Raw genomic sequence first — 19815 nt, forward strand, 5'->3', positions numbered from 1 at the left:
CCAGGAATGGTACCGCACACACGGAGAGCTGACACAACAAGATAACGCAACAAAAAGAAACAGATTCCCGTGTCACTGACAACAACAGAAGCGGACAAAGAAGACACAGCAAATAGACAGAGAAGAGACAATTGGGGGGGGTAGGGGAGAGATAAATAAATAAATAAATAAATAAATAAATAAATAAATAAATAAAATAAATCTTTAAAGAAGGAAAAAAAAGACAGGGAAAAGCCTAGACCTGCACTAATTTGGTAGCCATTAGCAACTTATGGCTATTGAGCACTTCATATACAGCTCACTCAATAAAACTGTGTAGGTAAGTGTAAAATATATACCAGATTTTGAAGATTTAGTATGGGGGAATAAAAAGGATATAAAACAGCTCATTGATAATTTTTATATTGATTACTTTTTAAATAAATTTTGTCTATATTTGGTTAAATATAACATATTTGAATTAATTTCATCTGTTTACTATTTTAATGTGATTACTAAAAAAATTCTATTCACATCAGAGGCTCTCATTATATTTCTACTGCATGATGCTGGTCTAGAAACACAAGGGAAGGGTCAGGAGGCTGTGCAAGGAGAAAACAGGGTGCACTGAGAAGACTGCTGGGGAGACTGTGAGGTAGCGAGAGAAGGAAGAGTAGCCCAAACTTAAGGAGTGCCTTGAATTAATATTATACTATTAATAATTGCTACAGTGATCATAATTGCTAATTAGTATTCACCCCTAAGAGTTCTGCATGTATTAACTCATCCAATCTTCATAACAACCTTATGAGGTATGCATGATTATCACCTCTAGTTTTAAGATAGGAAAAGAGAGGTACAAATAGATTAAGTAACTCACCCAAACGCATTCAGAGAAATCATGGTCCACTAGAAATTTTGGAGATAATGAAAATATTAGCATTTAATCTGGGGTATACAAGACAGATGTGGACAATAAGTTTTAGTTAGTAAATTAGAACAACTGCCTAGCAATTAAAAAATATACTCGAAGTATTGATGGCAGTAGGAATGGAAAGAAAGGATGGAGGTGAAAAATGATGAAGGAAATATCAAGTCTTGGAGGCTGATAGGCTAATTAAGAAATAAACCAGGAAGCATACTTGGCCCAATGGATAGGGCATCCGTCTACCACATGGGAGGTCCATGGTTCAAACCCCAGGCCTCCTTGACCCGTGTGGAGCTGGCCCATGTGCAGTGCTGATGCGTGCAAGGAGTGCCTTGCCACACAGGGGTATCTCCCACGTAGGGAGCCCCATGCACAAGGACTGCGCCCTGTAAGGAGAGCTGCCCAGCGCAAAAGAAAGTGCAGCCTGCCCAGGAATGGCGCCGCATACATGGAGAGCTGACACAAGATGACGCAACAAAAAGAAACACAGATTCCCGGTGCCACTGATAAGGATAGAAGCGGTCAAGAAGAACACGCAGCGAATGGACACAGAGAGCAGATAACTGGGGGGGGGGGGGGGGGGAGAGAAATAAAATAAATAAATAAGAAACCATTTAAAAGTGCTAAAAAAATTAAAGGTGTGAAAAGAGTGAAAGAGAATTTGTTTTACAAATGCAAAGAAACAAAAACATTTGGAGCAAAATAAAGAAATCCATTTTAAAACACACTGAAACAAATTCTTTTTCAGATTTAGATAAATTAGTGGAAATGAAGGCATATTACAAATTCAACAAAACTCTTGACTCCTGAGAGTTCTTCTTAAACCTTCTGCATCAACTAAAACCTCATAAGATCTCCCTTAATATCACATTTATAGACTATCAGCCCAAGTAAACCAAGGATCTGAGCTAAACTCCCAATTTCCACTTGTGAAAACTGCAACTTTTTCCCCCAAACCAGAAGTGAGATACCTCTAAATCAAAGAACACTGAGTGTTTCAAATGTATTCCCATTGACAAGTCATGTCTTTATGTCTTTCCCCCCTTTTTGTCTTTCAGAATTTACATTTCTGGAAGGAGAAACTGAACACTTTGCTGAAGTTTTGTATGCTGGAGTGAGGGAAATGAGAGAAGCTCTGACAGTTCACTTAAAACCGGATGAAAATATTGTGGCTGAGATCCAGGTGATTGTAATTACTGGCAGAATATCTATTTTATTTTATATTTTATAACAGCTTTACTGAGAAATAAGCCACATATCAAAATTCACCCATTTAAAGTGTGCAGTTCAATGGTTTTTGGTATATCCAGAGTTTTGCCACTATCATCACAATTTTATAACATTTTTATCACCCCATAATGTAATCCCCTACCTATTAGCATCTACTATCCATTTCACCCACCTTCTACCCTCAGTTTTAGGCAGCCACAAATCTGCTAACCTGCCTAATCTGCTTTCTGTCTCTATGGATTTACCTATTCTGGTAATGTCCTAAAAATGGAATCATCAAAAACATGGTCTTTTGTGACCAACTTCTTTCACATGGCATAAAGTTTTCAAGGGTCAACCATGCTGCAGCATGTATAGAACTTTGTTCCTTTTCATGACAGAGTAATAGTCCATTGTATGGATATAACATACTACATTTATCCATTCATCAGCTGATGAGCATTTAGGTTTTTATTTTTTAATTACCATGAATAATGCTAATAGGAATATTCATATACAAGTTTTTACGTGGACACAGGTTTTCATTTATCTTGGATAGCTACCCAAAAGATGAATTGTTGGGTTACACAGTAAGCTTTTGAAGAATTGTTTTGCAGATAACCTTTTAACTTTCGTGATTATGTGATAACTATGCATGTTCAGCAGACATTAACTTCTGAGAGTATTGTATGAATCCTCCATCATTAAGTGTTCCATTGGTGGAAAAACCATGGGACTGAGAATCCCCTAGTTTGCAGAAACTACATTTGTAATGTTACACTAGGAATTTGAGTTCAAAAGTATATAACCAAAGGAAATGTCCAGTATAGCTTTTGGTAAAAATATTTTATTATGATCTATTTCCTTAAAAATTGGTGATTGATATAGTAATTCTCTATTAATCAAAAATTTTATTAACCAGAACTACTCTTAACCCATGCTTCTAAAGATTCAGTAGTTTACTATTTACTCATTATTCTTAACTGCTATGTGATCTACTTGTTCTGTAAATGTTAAAATACATGAAAAGAATATTTTATTGATGTAAAAAATGAACTGTGTTGGAGCAAACTGAAAGTATACTGCTCTGTAAGAAAATAGGATTTAAGTGTTCCACATTATGCCTTATTTCCCCTCTATGAATATTACTGAGGAACCAGATAGAAGACTTGCGGAGGATTGTGGAAATTCTTAAAGCATCTTTAGTAAAAGAGAGGATGAGACTATTTCATGTTACTCTTTTATATCCAGCACCTAACACCACACCTGTCACATAGGAAGTGTTAACTTTTTTTAACTAAATGAACAAATAAAATTAATCCCTCCAGCTTTATGACTTGGTTTGCCATTCTTCCTAAAGCAATGCCTATAGGCCACAGTCCCAGCAAGAGAAAGCACACTCAAAAGCATTATCTAAAGAGTACTCAATGAAGAGAGTACTGCAGAGATGTGGGCAGGGTTAAGGGAACCAAGAAGAGGCACTGCAGCACCAGTACTAGTGACAAGGAGAAGCCATTACCACCACGAGGCTGGAGAAGCAAGGACAGAGCAGTGTGACCAGAACCTGGAAAGAAAGACAGCTGGAACCCTACAGAGAGAGGGCCACCCAACAGAAGCTGTAGTGCAGAGTAACAGGGAGAATCAATATCCTGAGCTCTCTCCTCCCATATGCTGTTCTCCTGCCTGTATACCTCCCACTGGCCAGACCCAACTGGAAGCCAGAGAGCAAGGGTGTCTGGAGGTGTGGTCCACTGGGGTCAGTCTCCCAGGCACGAGAGAAATGGAGGCAATAGATCTACAGAAGGTAAAGAAACAGAATTACCAGCTGAGAAGTGAACTATACAGACAACCTCTGCAAGTCTCACAGCCCTCTGATTATGAGGAATCTCAGTTATCATCATGACCAGGTAGGAGTTCTAAATCTGAATCTGAAGGACAAAAGGAGAAATTAATTCAACAAAGTAAGGACTATGGGTTCTTTGGTACAATCATTTTGGCATTGTCAGAAAATATCCCAGAGCAAAACACTGATGTGATGTGATGAAAACTGTGACAAAACAGAGGCACCACATATTACCCATTTGCTGTTTCTGAAATGACATTTGTATGCCTCTGTTTCAGATGGCCAAGGCCACTGCATACATTGAAGAAAAGGATAGTGTCAGAGATGTCACCTTTCCAGCTGTGCCCAAAGTGGATGTCTCTTCTCATGTATGAGGACACATCTACCACCAAACGCTGTGCAAGTCCTCCCCCTTGTTCCTGCTTGTGTATGTGATAGTAGGACCAATTTTCAGTGATTTGCTCAACCTCTCATATCAGCCCTCAGAAGTCACATACCCTTTTGACTAATAAATACTAAGTCTCCTATTCTAGGGTACTCTTATTTCTCTATAATCCCTGTTTCAATATGTCAGTTTGTTTCTTCTCAAGATGGAGTAGGGGTATGTCACAAAAGGTATGTGACTGTGTATCAGGGGATGTACCAGACTAAACCATATGAAATGTGATACATCTTCCTTAAGTGCCAGTGGTAAGTATTTGAAACATCCTTAATTAGAGAAGCAGATTTACAGAAAAATACAGAATTTCTACACACACATATACAGTTTTCCCTTTCATTAAGATTTTGCATTAGAGTGGTATCTTTGTTAAAGTTAATAAAAAAAATATTACTATAATAATACTATTAATTATAATCCATAGTTTACATTAGGGTTCACTCTTTGTGTTGTACCCAGTTCGATGGGTTTGTTTTTTTAATTTTTATTCTGGTAACACACATACAACCTAAAATTTCCCCTTTTAAGCACATTCAAATATATAATTCAGTGGTGTTAATTATATATTTATAATGTGCTACCATCACCACCATTTATTACCAAACTTTTCCATCATCCCAAACAGAAACTCTATACCAATTAAGCTTTAACTCCCCATTCCCTACCCCCACCCTAGCCCCTGGTAACCCATATTTTAGTTTTTGACTCTATGAATTTACTTGTTATACTTACTTCATTTAAGTGAGATCATACAATGTTCGTCCTTTAATGCCTGCCATTTAAAACATTTTAATGAAAACAAATATAGTGCAGACCAAAATAGGAAGTTTGCCTGATGAAGACAAGAAACAAATTTCAAAACTATCTTCCCACTTCTGTTTCTTGCCTGGATCTCTTGAGTTACACATTCTTTCTTTTTTCATTCAGAGCTACCATCAGTAGAAAAGTATGATACACACAGATATACACTGAAGGAACACAACTTTTTCTCCTACTTTTTGTCTCATACTAGTTCTGTAGCCCTAAACCTTCCCATTATGAGAAGACAGGCACAATCTGCTCAGCTGAGAGTACTACTAACAACTCCCTGACTCTATACCACTGGCTGGTGGGTGCCCCCGGCTGCAGTGATGGGGTCACCAAGCCTGTGCAGGAAGTGAACCTCAATACTTTCTTCACTGACCCTACCACTTCACTTCACAATCGCACTAGACTCCATCTATTTCCCAGCTGAGTCAAGGGTCCAGTGTGCAGCTCAAACTGTCAGTACCAGTGGTGATGTGGGGCTTGAGACTATGAGTCTAATTGTCATTGTAAACAGAGGATGGTGAGTGGTGGCATCCCAAAAGTAAATCTCTTGGCCCAAGGGCTCCATAATGAAAAGACAAAATTAGAACTTCTCGAAATCAATGGAACTGGGGTCATGTCAAATTCATTTTTCACCACTGAAGTAATACTATGACTTCTCATTTATATGAAATTAATTTGAGTACATCAAAACAAATTTAGCTAAATGGATTTTTTTCATATACATATTTTTATATATATTTTGCATTTTATTGAAAGATAAATGAATTTTTAAAAATTTCAAGAATGTTATAAGTTTTGTAAATTTCAAAGTCTAGGTCTTCTATCCACATTAACAATACCATGTAAGTTATCATTTGTTTTGAATTTTCCATCAGCCAGGAGCTAAGTGCTTTACATGTATTTTTGCATTAAATTTTCACAATGTTCTTGTCTGGTATGTGTTATTATCTTCCAGTAAAAGAACTGTTTTACAGATAATGAAAGCAAGGTTCCAGGAGATTAGATAATTTGCCAAGGGTCATTAGAAGAGCCAAGATTGCAACTCAGTCTGATTCTTCTTTTTTTTTAAAAACTAGTAATGATTTTTGTTTTGTTTGTTTTGTTTTTTTAAGGAGGTACTAGGATTTAAACTCAGGAACTTGTACATGGGAAGCAAGCAATCAACCATTGAACTATACCCGCTCCTCATCAGCCTTATTCTAAACTTTAAGTCTTTCCAATTCACTCTGCCTCAGTATCATGTTGTACAGTATTAAAAACCAAATGTCATGATGCCCCCAAGAACTGTAAGATCTATAAGTATTAAAATATTTAAAGTTTTAAAAATTATCAGTATTGCTCTTACTATATCAATATATTTCTAATGAATGTCACCATTACATTTTATATAGACTGTAGAGGTATGTATTTTTAATTGAATTATTTAACTCAGATATAATGCCACAAGGAATGTAATAACTGAGGAGGCACCTTGAAACTCAGAGCTCTGGGACCCTTAAAAGGAAGGTTAACTGCAAGGTGGAGACACTCCCAGGCAATAGAATGTGTGCCTAGGGTCCGTTTGTAAGACAGAGAGCTACCTGGATAAGAAAGAACACCTCATTCATGAGATATTATGTGTACAGGGTAGGTTGGGGCTCAGGATAAGGAGGAAGGTGCATAAACCACAGGGACTTCATATCAATGCAAACCCTCCATAATGATTTTTAGCCCTAATGAACATTCTTTCACTGAACCCGGGCCCCCTCCCCCAATCCCCAGCTGGCTGACCACTGTAGTGTACTTTAGCTCCCACCCCCTTCCTCTTCCCAAGCCATTCTGAATAAGTACGTATTTGTTGTGTTTTTTAATTTATACAGTAGTCAACAAATATAATAATTTCAGGAAACATGTGTGTGCATGATTTTCTATGGCCACAATTGTATCTTCTGAGGACTGGGAGAAACCCCAGAGGGCCAGCTGAGCACATTCACTGGAGGAAATGCCCCACGTTTGCATATGTTTGAAGCAATAGTAATCAGACCATTTTGGCCCAAGGAAAGTTTTAAGATAAATAAATTATGAAATTATTACTACTCATAAATTTATTCAAAGGTTTTTCCCTTGCAATATAAAAATTAATAACAAAATAATTATGTCATTGACTCAGCTTCCTTATCTGTAAAATGGGGATACATCCTTTGTAGGATTGTTGGGGAATACATGTGATGATATATGTATAATTCTTGGCACTTATCAGATGTTCAACAAACCAGCTATTTTTCCTTTTCTTATTCTTAGGAACAACCACAACTTTAGGTTTTGATTAGCAAGTGTTTTCCCAGGTCTCTGCCAGCCTTGTCTGCTTGGCACAGTGGGAGCTGCACCTTTCTCAGCCAAGATTCGATATACAGGGCCTGGTGGTCCTAATTACTCCAATTTGATCAAAATAACTGTGAGGATATCTCACACAGATGGTAAGTGCTACCATAAAACCAGAGGCATTTGTCCACTGGGAGGGAGAGAGGAATCCCAGGGCCATCCCTCAGCCACTGGAAAAGCTGGAGATACAAGTAGGACCCAGGTACCCCCATCCCAGCTTCTGCCCTAATCAGGTTGCCTCCCTGTGTTCCACGCAGCCTCTAGCTACCTTTGAGCTCACTCTCAGCCCTGAAGGCACCTGTGTGGCCAAGCATAAGTGCTCCATTCTCCTGGGCAACAGTGCACTCCACACCAAGCATGGCTTCACCACCACACACACCAAGCACCCTGGATTTGCTGCCTTCCACCACCCCACCCCACCCCCGCCCCATACAGTGTCTCCCTAAGATCACCTCACACTCTCCACTTTTACCAGAACCTCAACCTGTAAAGCCTGCCTCTGGGAATTCAGCAGTTACTGTAACATGTCCAAACTGCTGGCTGACTGTGGTGGCTCCATTGGCACTGATGGCCATTATGCTTCTGAGAGGAGAACTGCTGGGAAAGGCAGGAGGGGAAGATTCAGAGCAGAGCACAATCCAGACTCTGTAACCGAGGACAGAAAAACCCATTAAAGACTTGAAGCAGTCCTAAGTGTAGGAGATACCCAGATTAACCTGTTGAGAGAAGCCACTCCAGAACAAAACTTCCAAATGGAGCTTGAGACATCACCATCATTATCAGAGTTTCAAAATGCTTTCTTATCATTTTACCAATTAATCCTAATTAGCCTCATGTGAAGTATTTATTAACTCCCCCAAATAAAGGACACAGTCATACAGGTAACAAGGGGCAGAACTAAGACTTGAACTTGTATCATCTGACTCCTACATTCCACCCCCAAAAGGAAGCATATATTGAAGTGTCTGTGATTTGATGACATGCATATACATGTAACAGATAGGCACAGAGTTCTACAAAAAAAATCATGGAACCTGAGGAAACTGAGGCTCAGATTGATTCCATTGAAACACACAGGCTAAATTATGCTTAAAATGGTGAACTCCCATTCATTTTCCCACCATCACTTTGGCAAATATCTGAGCTGTTCTCCTGATTGCTAGTGCAGTATTCACTGTATCTCATGGATAGCAATTCCAAATGATTTTTCTTGAAGCATTTTTAAAGTTCTTATTCTCTTTTATATTTAAAATGCTCCTTGAGGGAAATGGACTTGGCCCAGTGGTTAGGGCATCCGTCTACCACATGGGAGGTCCGCGGTTCAAAGCCCAGGCTTCCTTGACCCGTGTGGAGCTGGCACATGCGCAATGCTGATGTGAGCAAGGAGTGCTGTGCCACGGAGGGGTGTCCCCCGCGTAGGGGAGTCCCACACGCAAGGAGTGCGCCCCGTAAGCAGAGCCGTCCAGCGCGAAAGAAAGTGCAGCCGCCCACACTTCCCATGCCGAAACAAGAAGCAGCAAATAGACACAGAGAACAGACAACAGGGGGAGGGGGGGAATTAAATAAATAAATAAATCTTTAAAAAAAATAAATAAATGAAATAAAATAAAATGCTCCTTGAAAAGCTTTTTCACAGCAACTTAATGTTGGTAGTACAGTGTTCTGATAGGCTCAAATGTAAAAATCTAACAGGTAACCTCACCTGAGATGTACTCCTGAGCACAACCGTGAGCCCAAAGCTTCCCCATATTTCCTTTTGGGCAAATAAGAAGCAGGTAAGCCAGCTGTAGGCAGGAGAGGGAACAGACATACAGTCAGATATGAAAAGCTTTGAAATCCCCCCATAACTGATTTATTATGTAATCAGGAATCAAATTTCTTAATATTTTTTTCATTAGTTTCACAGTCTCTAAAATGGAAAGGAGATTAATTCTGCTCCTAGAGTATCCAGGATTGAGGTCTATAGCAAGTTGGAAACCAAGCACAGTTAACCATACAAGAGAAAACTGCGATTACACATGCTGTCATTGGGTGCCAACATCAGCCCATGATGGGGAATTTAAGCAATGAAAAAGGCAAAAGTAAAAATGTGTCAAAAGATTTGAACTAAAGAAGTTACAAGTAACCAAAGGGGTAATTTGCTTCCCTCTTGTTAAAACTCTTGGTCCTAGAAAAACAAACTGTTTCCAACAGTACTAAGGAGGACTGGGACTTTCTAACCTTTTTTCTTTTTAAAGATTATTTTTTTAATTTCCTTCCCCCACCTCCCCCGTTGTCTGCTCTGTGTCCATTTGCTGTGTGTTCTTCTGTGTCTGCTTGTATTCTTCTCAGTGGCACCGGGAATCTGTGTCTCTTTTTGTTGCATCATCTTGCTGCGACAGCTCTCCGTGTGTGCAGCGCCACTCCTGGACAGGATGTGTTTTTTCGTATAGGGCAGCTCTCCTTGTGGAGCACACTCCTTGCACGTGGTGCTCCCCTATGTGAGGGACACCCGTGTGGTATGGCACTCCTTGCATGCATCAGCACTGTGCATGGGCCAGCTCACCACACAGGTCAGGAAGCCCTTGTTTGAACCCTGGACCTCCCGTATGGTAGGTGGATGCTCTATCAATCGAGCCAAATCCACTTCCCAGAACTTTCTATCCTGATACCGTTTCAGGTGTTAAACCTGGTCCAGTCCTATTTTACTCTGTGTGCGTCCCTCTTCATCTCCTACCTCCTTCCCGCCCCAACCACAACCATGGGTTGGCAGCATTTGACCTGCAGTCTGAGCTGCGTCTGACCTGTTTGTATGAAACTGCTTTCCTCTGGAGATGAAGTCCACAGCATGCAGGAGTCTTAGACCCCAGGTGAGCACTGGGGAGAAAGCTTTACCTAAATCATTCATTCTCTTATCAAGAACCATGTCCTGGTATTATCCAGGAACAATGAGGATGCAAATATTAAATTTTAAAAAGGGCCCCTTCCTGCTATGACGAGGCCAAGCTCAGCCTATTTTTTTAAGATTTATTTTTATTATTTATTTCTGACCCCCTTCCCCATTCCCCCCATTGTCTGTTCTCTGTCCATTTGTTGTATGTTCTTCTCTCTCTGCTTGTATTCTCATTAGGCAGCTCCAGGAACTGATCCTGGGACCTTCCGGAGTGGGAGAGAGGTTATTACTCTCTTGCACCACTACAATTCCCTGTTTTGCCATGGTCTCCTTATTTTCTCTCCTCTGTGTCTCTTGTTGCATCACCTTGCTGCTCCAGCTCTCAGCGCCAGCCGGCACTCCTACATAAGGTGGCTTTTCTGCACTGGGTGGCATTCACATGCAGCAGGGCACTCCTGTGCGGAGCAGTATTCCTGTGTGGGACAGTATTCCACATGGGCCAGATTGCCCTCACCAGGAGGCCCTGGGCATCAAACCCTGGACCTCCTATATAGTGGACAGGAGCCCAATTGGTTGAGCCCTCTTAACCTTATTTTCTCTCCTCTGTGTCTCCTGTTATATCACCTTGCTGCTCCAGCTCTCAACGCCAGCCGGCACTCCTGCATAAGGCAGCTTTTCTGCACTGGGGGGCATTCCCATGCAGCAGGGCACTCGTGTGCGGGGTGGTATTACTGTGTGGGACAGTATTCCGCATGGGCCAGGCTGCCCTCACCAGGAGGCCCTGGGCATCAAACCCTGGACCTCCTATATAGTAGACAGGAGCCCAATTGGTTAAGCCCTCTTAACTTGTTTCAATGACTCTCAGGAGTAAGAAGACACGGTGGTACTTGCAACATTTAGAAACCAATGATCGGAGTATCCTGCAAATCATATGTTATTCATTTCCTCAAACAGGCTTCCAGGGAAAGAGTGGACAAGAAATAGACAAAAAAAAATAGTGCCCAGAGAAAACAAACTGTTAAAACTGGAAAACATACTGAGGAAGCAAACAGATTTCTGTACTAGCATTAAAGGGAATTCAAAGTGGGGGGAAAAAAAGACAAAAAGAATTGTTAACTCCTTACAAAATCAGAATGAGCAGAATGGCCCCTAGCAAAATCTAAAAAGGAGTCAGAAAGTCGCTCATCACTAGCCTGCTCATAAAGGAGGACCAGTAAGAACTCTGCCTTTTCATAGTAAACCTGTTTCATCTCTATTTTTGTTTTTCCCCCTGCTCAGGATCCCTATACCCAAATAGCATGTGCATCAATGAGAAAAGGAATCTGCTGGTAAGCCTCAGGACAGAGGTTCGCTCCCCAAGGCAGCTGGTAATGTCTCACACAGGTAAGCTTACTTCTATGCAACAGCACTGCCTCTTCCAAACAAGTCACCAACCTGCCTGAGATTACAGAAGCTTTGACAAAAATTGAAACATCAGCCACAACAGAAATTCTAGTATTCCATACAAGCAATGCTTGTTCCTTGTTAAGATTTCTCTAGGCCAGGGGTTCTAACCTTTTTTCTTCCATGGACCCCATTGCCAGTCAAGTGAAAACCACGGAACCCTTCTCAGAATGATAGTTTTATGATACTCAACTAGCGTCGGGTCTAACAACTACTGTATTTTCAAATCATGGATGAGAAAAGGGATTTTTTGAGATACACAACTATAATGTGATATGAAATACTACTGTAATTTACTGCTATACATTCATAAGTGAAGGAAATGCTAGATTTGTTAGAGGTCAGAGAAAATAATGTCAATAAGTTTTTTTTTCCCAGTTCAAGCTTACGTACCCTGAAATCTTTCCACAGACCCATGGACCCCTGGTTAAGAACCCCTTCTCTAAGCTTTCTGAAACAAGGGAAGGGGCATAGCATCCAGTGTGTCTGATGAATATTGAAGGCACTTATTGTGACTGAGCTGCAGAAAGACACTGCTGTTGTCTATGATCTATCCTTTCTTCAATCTCCCATATAACTCCCTGTCCTCCCTGGTGATATCTGCAACTTCACTCACATCAGTGGAGTTTAATCTCAGATTTCACAGTGAGTTTAAATTTTAAACAGGATTTGGTATGGGATGAAAAAGATATTTCTATCATTATCAAATATTATATTCAGGCCTCAGTTCTTCTGTGATTAGGGAAGAATAATAAAATGAAGTTATTAACTAGTCTCATGAATTAGACAAATTGGGAATTCACCAAAAAAAAAAACTGGGAAAATAGATTGAGAGATTATTTCTTTACTTCACCATAAATTTTGTCGCACTGGTTTAAGGCCCACCCTGATTCAGTTTGGCCTCATCTCGATAGGTTCCTTGAAGATCCTATTTACAAATGAGTTCACATCCACACAACCTGGTTAAGACTTAAAGGAGTCTTTGTAGGGAACATGATTGACTCCATAACCTCCCAGATAAAATCTCTCATCGGAGCTGAAGGATCTCTCCAGCCAAGAGGGATCCCAGTGATAACAAAGAACTAAAACTCATGTTGCCAGTCTTGATGTGGACAGATAAGGCGAGGTGCTACTCAACTTCTGAAACAATGCTTTGCCTATTTACCCATGTATAAACTAATCATTTCCTTATTTTTTCCATTTACTATTAATATGACATCATTTCAGGGTTTTTTCCCGTTCACTTTATTTCTGATTCTTATAGCATAGTGCTTTCTGATAACCACTGTGAAGTTAATGCTGCAAATGTCTGCTTAATTCTTCTAATAAAACATTAACAGATCTGAGACTATTCTGGGATGTATACAGTGATGTTAATTCCATGTTGCACTGCTCCACACCAAGAGTATATTTTAGCTATTATTTGTCACCTAAGGTATCCCATCACTTTTGACCTTTACATCAAGTTATAAAAGGTATATATATATTTTTATAATACCTATGTATTTCAGGGTTTCTAATCAATTATTATACGCCTTCCCGCATTCTCTTTGTATGGGTTTATCAATTCATATCAACACTTTGTTTAAATCTCTCTTAATCCTATGATATTTTAGTAGTGTCTAACCTTACACATGTTCTACCCCAAAACATCTGGTTTAAAATACTGTACATTTCAAAAGTTTCTTTTTGTCATTGTCTTCTTTTTTAGACTAAAAAGGTAGAGTCAAGTAAATGTGGTGGGGTATTTCTCCTTTCAGAATTCTTCTGGAAAACCACAATTGTATTCTATAATGTATTTAAAATTTGGAACTCAGAACTATATCGAAGACAAAAATAGATTTTATAATTAAATGCAGATCATTTTAAATAATCAATCTATATTAAATTAATGTTCAACATAGCCTATGCCAAGGAGTTCCTTCTCTCAATTAAAGCTAGTTGTTGGTGATGCTCCCATCCCTAAAAAAGGCATCGTCAACAATCAAGACATAGTAATATGATAATATGTATTTCTCAAAATGACCCCTTAATTTTCATACATTCTTGGCATTGTATAACTTGCTGAGAATATGGCCTTGTGTAGTCAGCTTAACAGCTTGACCTGTGGTAAATGAGGTAAATACCTATTGATAACTTAAGGAAAGATACCATATTTTAAGACGGACTTAAAAATATTACTTTTTGGTAGGTTATTCCTTTAAATTTATATAATTCAGGACACATGGAGAGTATGTCAAATGGTTTCTAAAACAATATTTTATACTCTATAATAGCTGCTAGCACTTTGTTTTGTCAGATGTACCATTATAAGTTGTGCTAAATTAGCATTTTAATATTTAAGACTTTTAGTTATATGTTTTAAAAAAAAACAATACTAATTTATAGTTAGTTGTATACCTATTACGGAGTAGTTTAATTTTGAAGACTATATAAATATTTGATTTGAGCAATTACTGACAATTCATGTCACTCTTTACTCAGAACCTTTCAACTGCGTTTCACAGCACTCAAAATTAAAAGCTAATTTCTACCTCAGACTACATGATCTTATACTATCTGGCCCCTGTCTCTGCAGCTTTATTTTACTCTTCTTCTAGCCAAAAATAAAGGTCTAGCTTGCTGTTCCTGGATAATTTCCAGCCTCCTCTGACCCCCTTTACTGTTCTTTGCCTGAAAACTTTACCCAATTAGGTGCACAGAGCTCACAACACCACTTCAACTCAGGTTTCTCCTTAAAAGAGTAATCTCCTCAGAATGCATCAATGGCCTTTGTCTATCCCTCATTACTGTCTAATCTTTTAAACACTGCTTGATCTTTCATCATGGCATTTACCACTTCCAGAAAACTGTTATGTATCAGTGGTTCTCAAACAGAGATGATTTTACCCTCAGGCGACATTTGGCAATGTCTGGAGACTTATTGGTTGTCATAAAAGGGGTTTGGGGGAGATTGGAATTACAAGTGTCTAGTGTGTAAAGGCTAGGGATGCTGCCAAAACCCTATAGTGCACAGGATATCCTCTTAAAACAAATACTTATCTGGTCAAAGTGTCAATAGCGTTGAAGTTGAAGAACTGTGTTATATATTAATCATCTGGCCCTATGACATTAATATAAACTTCATGGGGGGCGGGGGGGAGCCTTGATGACTTGCTCACTTATTGCCACCTAGACAAGCATGTTTTCAAAGGAGTCTGGGGAAGTGGATTTGGCTCAACAGATAGGGTGTCTGCCTACCACATGGGAGGTCCAAGGTTCAAACCCAGGACCTCCTGACCCATGTGATGAGCTGGCCCACACGCAGTGCTGATGCACACAAGGAGTGCTGTGCCACGCAGGGGTGTCTCCCGCATAGGAGAACCCCACGTGCAAGGAGTGCACCCTGTAAGGAGAGCCGCCCAGTGCAAAAAAGTGCAGCCTACCCAGGAATAGCGCTGCACACACAGAGAGCTGATGCAGCAAGATGACAAAACAAAAAGACACACAAATTCTGGGTGCCACTGACAAGTATAAAAGTGAACACAGAAAAACACACAGCGAATGGACAGACAGCAGAGCAGACAACTGGGGGGGAGGGGGCGCAGGGAAAGGGAGAGAAATAAATAAAAAATAAATCTTTAAAAGAAGTCTGGATCCACACTGCTTTCTAAAATACTCTTCTGACAATCATACAAATTTTCTTATTATTGTCATTAATAACTAGAAAAGTGCCTTTGACCTTATTAGATACTCAGCAACTACCGGATGTGGGAAAACTAGCATACGTTTTCTTGGAAGGTCTTTTCTTCAAGAAGTCATATTCTCAGCAAAGAAGGTACTATACCAATGCTAAGGGTCATAGTGGAGGTGGACTATAAGGGGGTATGGGCTTTTTCCTTTTGGAGTAATGAAAATGTTCTGAAATGGACTAAGTGATGATGGCAAGTCTATGATGAAACTGAGAACCACTGAGTATACACTTTGGATGGACTGTACGAGGCAGGGGACCATATAACACAGTGAACCCTGTGGTGAATGATGGACTGTGGTTAACAGTACAGTTCTCTCATGAACTACAGCAAATATACAGTACTAATACATGGTGTTAATAAAAGGATGGTTTGTGGGAAAAATACAAGCTATGGACTATAGAGTAATATTACGATGATCTTTCATTTGTAACAAATGTGTCACAACAACTAAGGTGGTGGTGGTGGGCTGATGTATGGTATGCAAGACTGTTCTTTAAAATTTTGAAATATTCATATTCTCATGGTAAAGCATGGTAATTTGTACTAGGAATTCTTAGAATATTTAACATGACAATATTAATAATCATCTTTAAACCACAGTGGTGTTTGGATGGATCACTTTCTCAATACTTGGCAAACTTGAGCCATACAGTTTTATGCATGAAAAGCACAATATTTGCATTGTTTACTATTAATTTTAGATTCATAAAATCACAAATCTATTTTGAATTCTGCAGTTTTCATTACATACCTTTCTCTTTCTCTCCTATTAGGTCAGTGATCCACTTGCAGCTGAATTCAGTCTCAATTACCAGATGTTCCTCTTCTCCAAAAAGGAGCTCTGCCTATCTGATGGTTCCATGGGCTTTGAGAAAGAAAGAATGCAAACAGAGCATTTGAAAAGAGAAGGCTGGAATATCATTTCACATTCTCCTTTGCTGGGGGCAATACCTTGAAATGCAGAAGAGCCCTTCCTGAGTTCCTGAGTCTACCTGAAGATATAGATGCTGATAAAAATAGGGGCACTATTATTCAACATATTGCTCTGAACCATTCTAAAAAAAGCTGTATTCAGTCAAGACTTGTTCCCAGGTGCCAAAGTACATCAGCAAATTGGACAAAAAAATCATAGGTATACATACATCCTCGAAGCAGCACCTGGCCCATTTTGGGGGGTGCATTTGGTCTCTTGCTTCTGACCTGCACTATATTAGTGACTTCCTTTCTACTCAGATATAAGGTTTGTGCCTCAAATGAAAAAAATAATTCATCTATAAGCAACTTTAATAGCAACCAGTCAGTAACTCCACAACAGTAACAGTGACTTATCAGAAGTTTAACTATCTGCTGAAGTTTAAAGGGCTTATAAACTTTAAAAAGTCAAGTAGAGCTTGAGTATGCCTAGAAACAGATACTGCCATATTTGCATTAACATTGTATACTCCTTGACTTAAATCAGATTAACCACCTTTCAAGACTGAGATATACAGCAGAATAGATGTGCTCAGAATTACTTTTACGTGTTTTGTTTAAAATGTTCTTCCTGTGAAAGAGATGAAATAGTCAACCAAACTAATTTTCTGTCAAATCTATTTCTTCAACCACCCATTTGTACATAATCATATCTATAAGCAAAGTGGCATATAATTCTATCAATGTCTTGCATTCATACAAAAATACGTTGTTGCTCAGGCATTACTCATTTAATTACCCATGTGCTCTTCATTTGTCTTTTATAATCTCATAACTTTGATGGATAACTGTGACGGTAAAAAAAAAAAAAAAGCAACTCATGATCAAAAGCTCTGTAACATTTACTCCATTTAAAGAAAACAATAACCAGTAAGTATATTGACATGTACTAACACAGTGCTTCTCAAACTTCAGTATGCCTTAAGAATTACATGGAAAGCTTGTTAAAACATAAATTGCTAGGCTTCTCAAAGAGATTCTGATTCAATCAATCAGAGTGGGATCGCTATTTTTAATAATCTCTCAGGTGCTGGTCCTAGAATCCACTTGGGTAGCACCTCCCTAATAGACCTGGAATGTAGTGATTTAATGCTAGTATTAAAAAAAACAAAACAAAAAAAAAAACTCATCAGAGCAATCCCTAGGCAAAACTATCTGAAATTTAAGATAAAAGCATTTCCCCTGAAATACTGATGATTTTCTACAACTAAATTTTTAAAGTTTGTAACATACTGCTCTAATGATGTTATTTCATGTTGGTAAAATAGGATATAAAGCAGAGCTTTTCAAACTTGGGACTCTCATTAAAATGCAGATTCTGATTCAGTATCTGGCTTGAGACCTAAGATTCTACATTTCAACGAAGCTCCCAAGTGAAGGCTTTAGAGCACAATGCTGTAAGCCCAGAGAGTATAACTGTGATCTCAATTTTCAAAATACATTAGAATCAGGATACTTCCAGTGAAACTTGTAGTGCTAAGTGATGTCTGAGACATAAGCAAAAATGAAGGTGGTTTCAGGAAGAAGTGTACATGGTGAGAACAGGAAAACAATACATTAACTGCTTCTATTGTCAAATCACACCCAATGCTCAGTACCCAACTTCAGAGAGTGATTCGATTGAGAGTGGGTCCGTACTAGCTTGGGTCTGTATCTACTGAAATAGAAATTGCACCTTTATTATTTTTAAAAAGTAGCTACTCCTTCCTTTAAACTGGCCATAGGATTCATGACAACCATGTTCTAATCAATCCCTTCACGCTTTTTAACTTCTACAATTTGAGACCACCCAACGAATTAATTCCACCAAAGAAATACTTATCAGTATTAAAGGCTGTAGGCATCTCAGAAATTAATTATAAATGTTCCTCAAAACGTTATTACACCTGAACCGTCCCTAAGGTAGGTAGTACCTTAATACTAAGCACGTGCAGATTTTTTTCAATTTTTGACATACAATTTTTAAAAATACTACCAATAAGCATGGAATCAAGTAATACTATAAAGTAAAATCCCACTTGAGAAAAATTACTTGAAACCTACCAACAAATTGGTTAGTTGGTAAAAACCCTAAATACTGACGATATATATTAGCCATTATTACTTTTTTGCTATCTATTACCCAACTATCACACTTCACGAGATACTGTGACTATACTATAAGGAGCAACTAGAGGCCCATAAACACAACTACACTAATAGCCTCTGTAGTTTAGATTTCCCAACAGAATAAAAATTTAACACAGCATAGAGTATAAGCAAGTAAACACTGCTATAAAAGTCGGCCTACTAAGTCTATCATTTGAATTTGAAATGCCCTAAATTAAAAAAAGTTTGCTTTAGGAAACTTTTCCATTATCTTTTTTTTCTAGGGTTTAACATTAGTATTTAAAGTAATATTGTAATTGAAAGTAATGACATTTTATTTTCACCTGCATATACTGTTATATGTAATCTTCCCAACAAATTATATAGTGAGAGCCTTAAACATATTACTTCAATTAATTAATTAGTAAATGGAATACTAAATATCGTGGATTATAATACATTGTTGTGATGCTGAGTCTATCTTCACCACCACTGATTTCTCTTTTAAAATAGTTGGTTTGGAGTTAGTATCATTTCCCCCTTATTAGCAGTAAAACACTTGGTTTTATTTCATGCTAAAGACACAATAGAGACATCCTAATTTACTAGTAGAAAAAGCAATGTCTCATGCATTAGCTAGATTACATGCTAAATTTGGGTATTATCTTTCATAGTTTTTTTCAGTGTGTTCCCTTTAGATTATATTTCCAATATTTGAGTCTCCAAGTTCTCAAGGGCTGGCACTAGAAGATTCATTTTTGTATTTCCACTCTCTAATCCTGCCCCCTATAACCACTATTCCCCACAGATTATCAAGCTGTTTCTCTTCTCAAAAAATAACTTCCTCTGTGGCCTTCATAGTTTTCTTCAGCCTTATATTTTTCAAATCATTTCTTCCAAAAAGGAGGGCACAACTTTCGAGAATTATCCCTCTTTTCATCAAAGAGTTAACCTTTCCTCAAATGTTGAATACATTAGATTTGATTGTTATTTTAAGAGTTCAAGTTGTATAGAAATCTGTTTGGTAGGACCACAGAATAAATTCAATTTACTCTATATGTGCCATATCAACTCTGCATGTTGCTTGAAGGTGACCCCAGCAATACATTTCAGAAAATTAAGCAGGCAAAGTATTAG

General features: G+C 38.6%; 1 protein-coding gene and 1 long non-coding RNA gene across 2 annotated transcripts in view; one reads left to right on the plus strand and one right to left on the minus strand.

Moving 5' to 3' along the window:
• The window catches only part of FREM3 (FRAS1 related extracellular matrix 3), a 95416-nt gene extending 91083 nt beyond the window's left edge, over positions 1 to 4333 (plus strand). The window contains 2 exon segments of the mRNA XM_058302764.2: positions 1966 to 2090; positions 4238 to 4333. Coding sequence (XP_058158747.2) covers positions 1966 to 2090; positions 4238 to 4333 — 221 coding nt within the window.
• A 975-nt stretch (positions 4334 to 5308) lies between these two features.
• On the minus strand, positions 5309 to 18096 carry LOC139438854 (uncharacterized). The gene is made up of 2 exons (XR_011648557.1): positions 16370 to 18096; positions 5309 to 9353 (listed from the first exon to the last, which is right to left on the minus strand). It is a non-coding gene; the product is annotated as an uncharacterized lncRNA (long non-coding RNA).
• Between the last annotated feature and the right edge of the window lie 1719 nt (positions 18097 to 19815).

The sequence above is a fragment of the Dasypus novemcinctus genome, chromosome 1, assembly GCF_030445035.2.
Source record: "Dasypus novemcinctus isolate mDasNov1 chromosome 1, mDasNov1.1.hap2, whole genome shotgun sequence".
NCBI classification, from domain to species: Eukaryota; Metazoa; Chordata; class Mammalia; order Cingulata; family Dasypodidae; genus Dasypus; species Dasypus novemcinctus.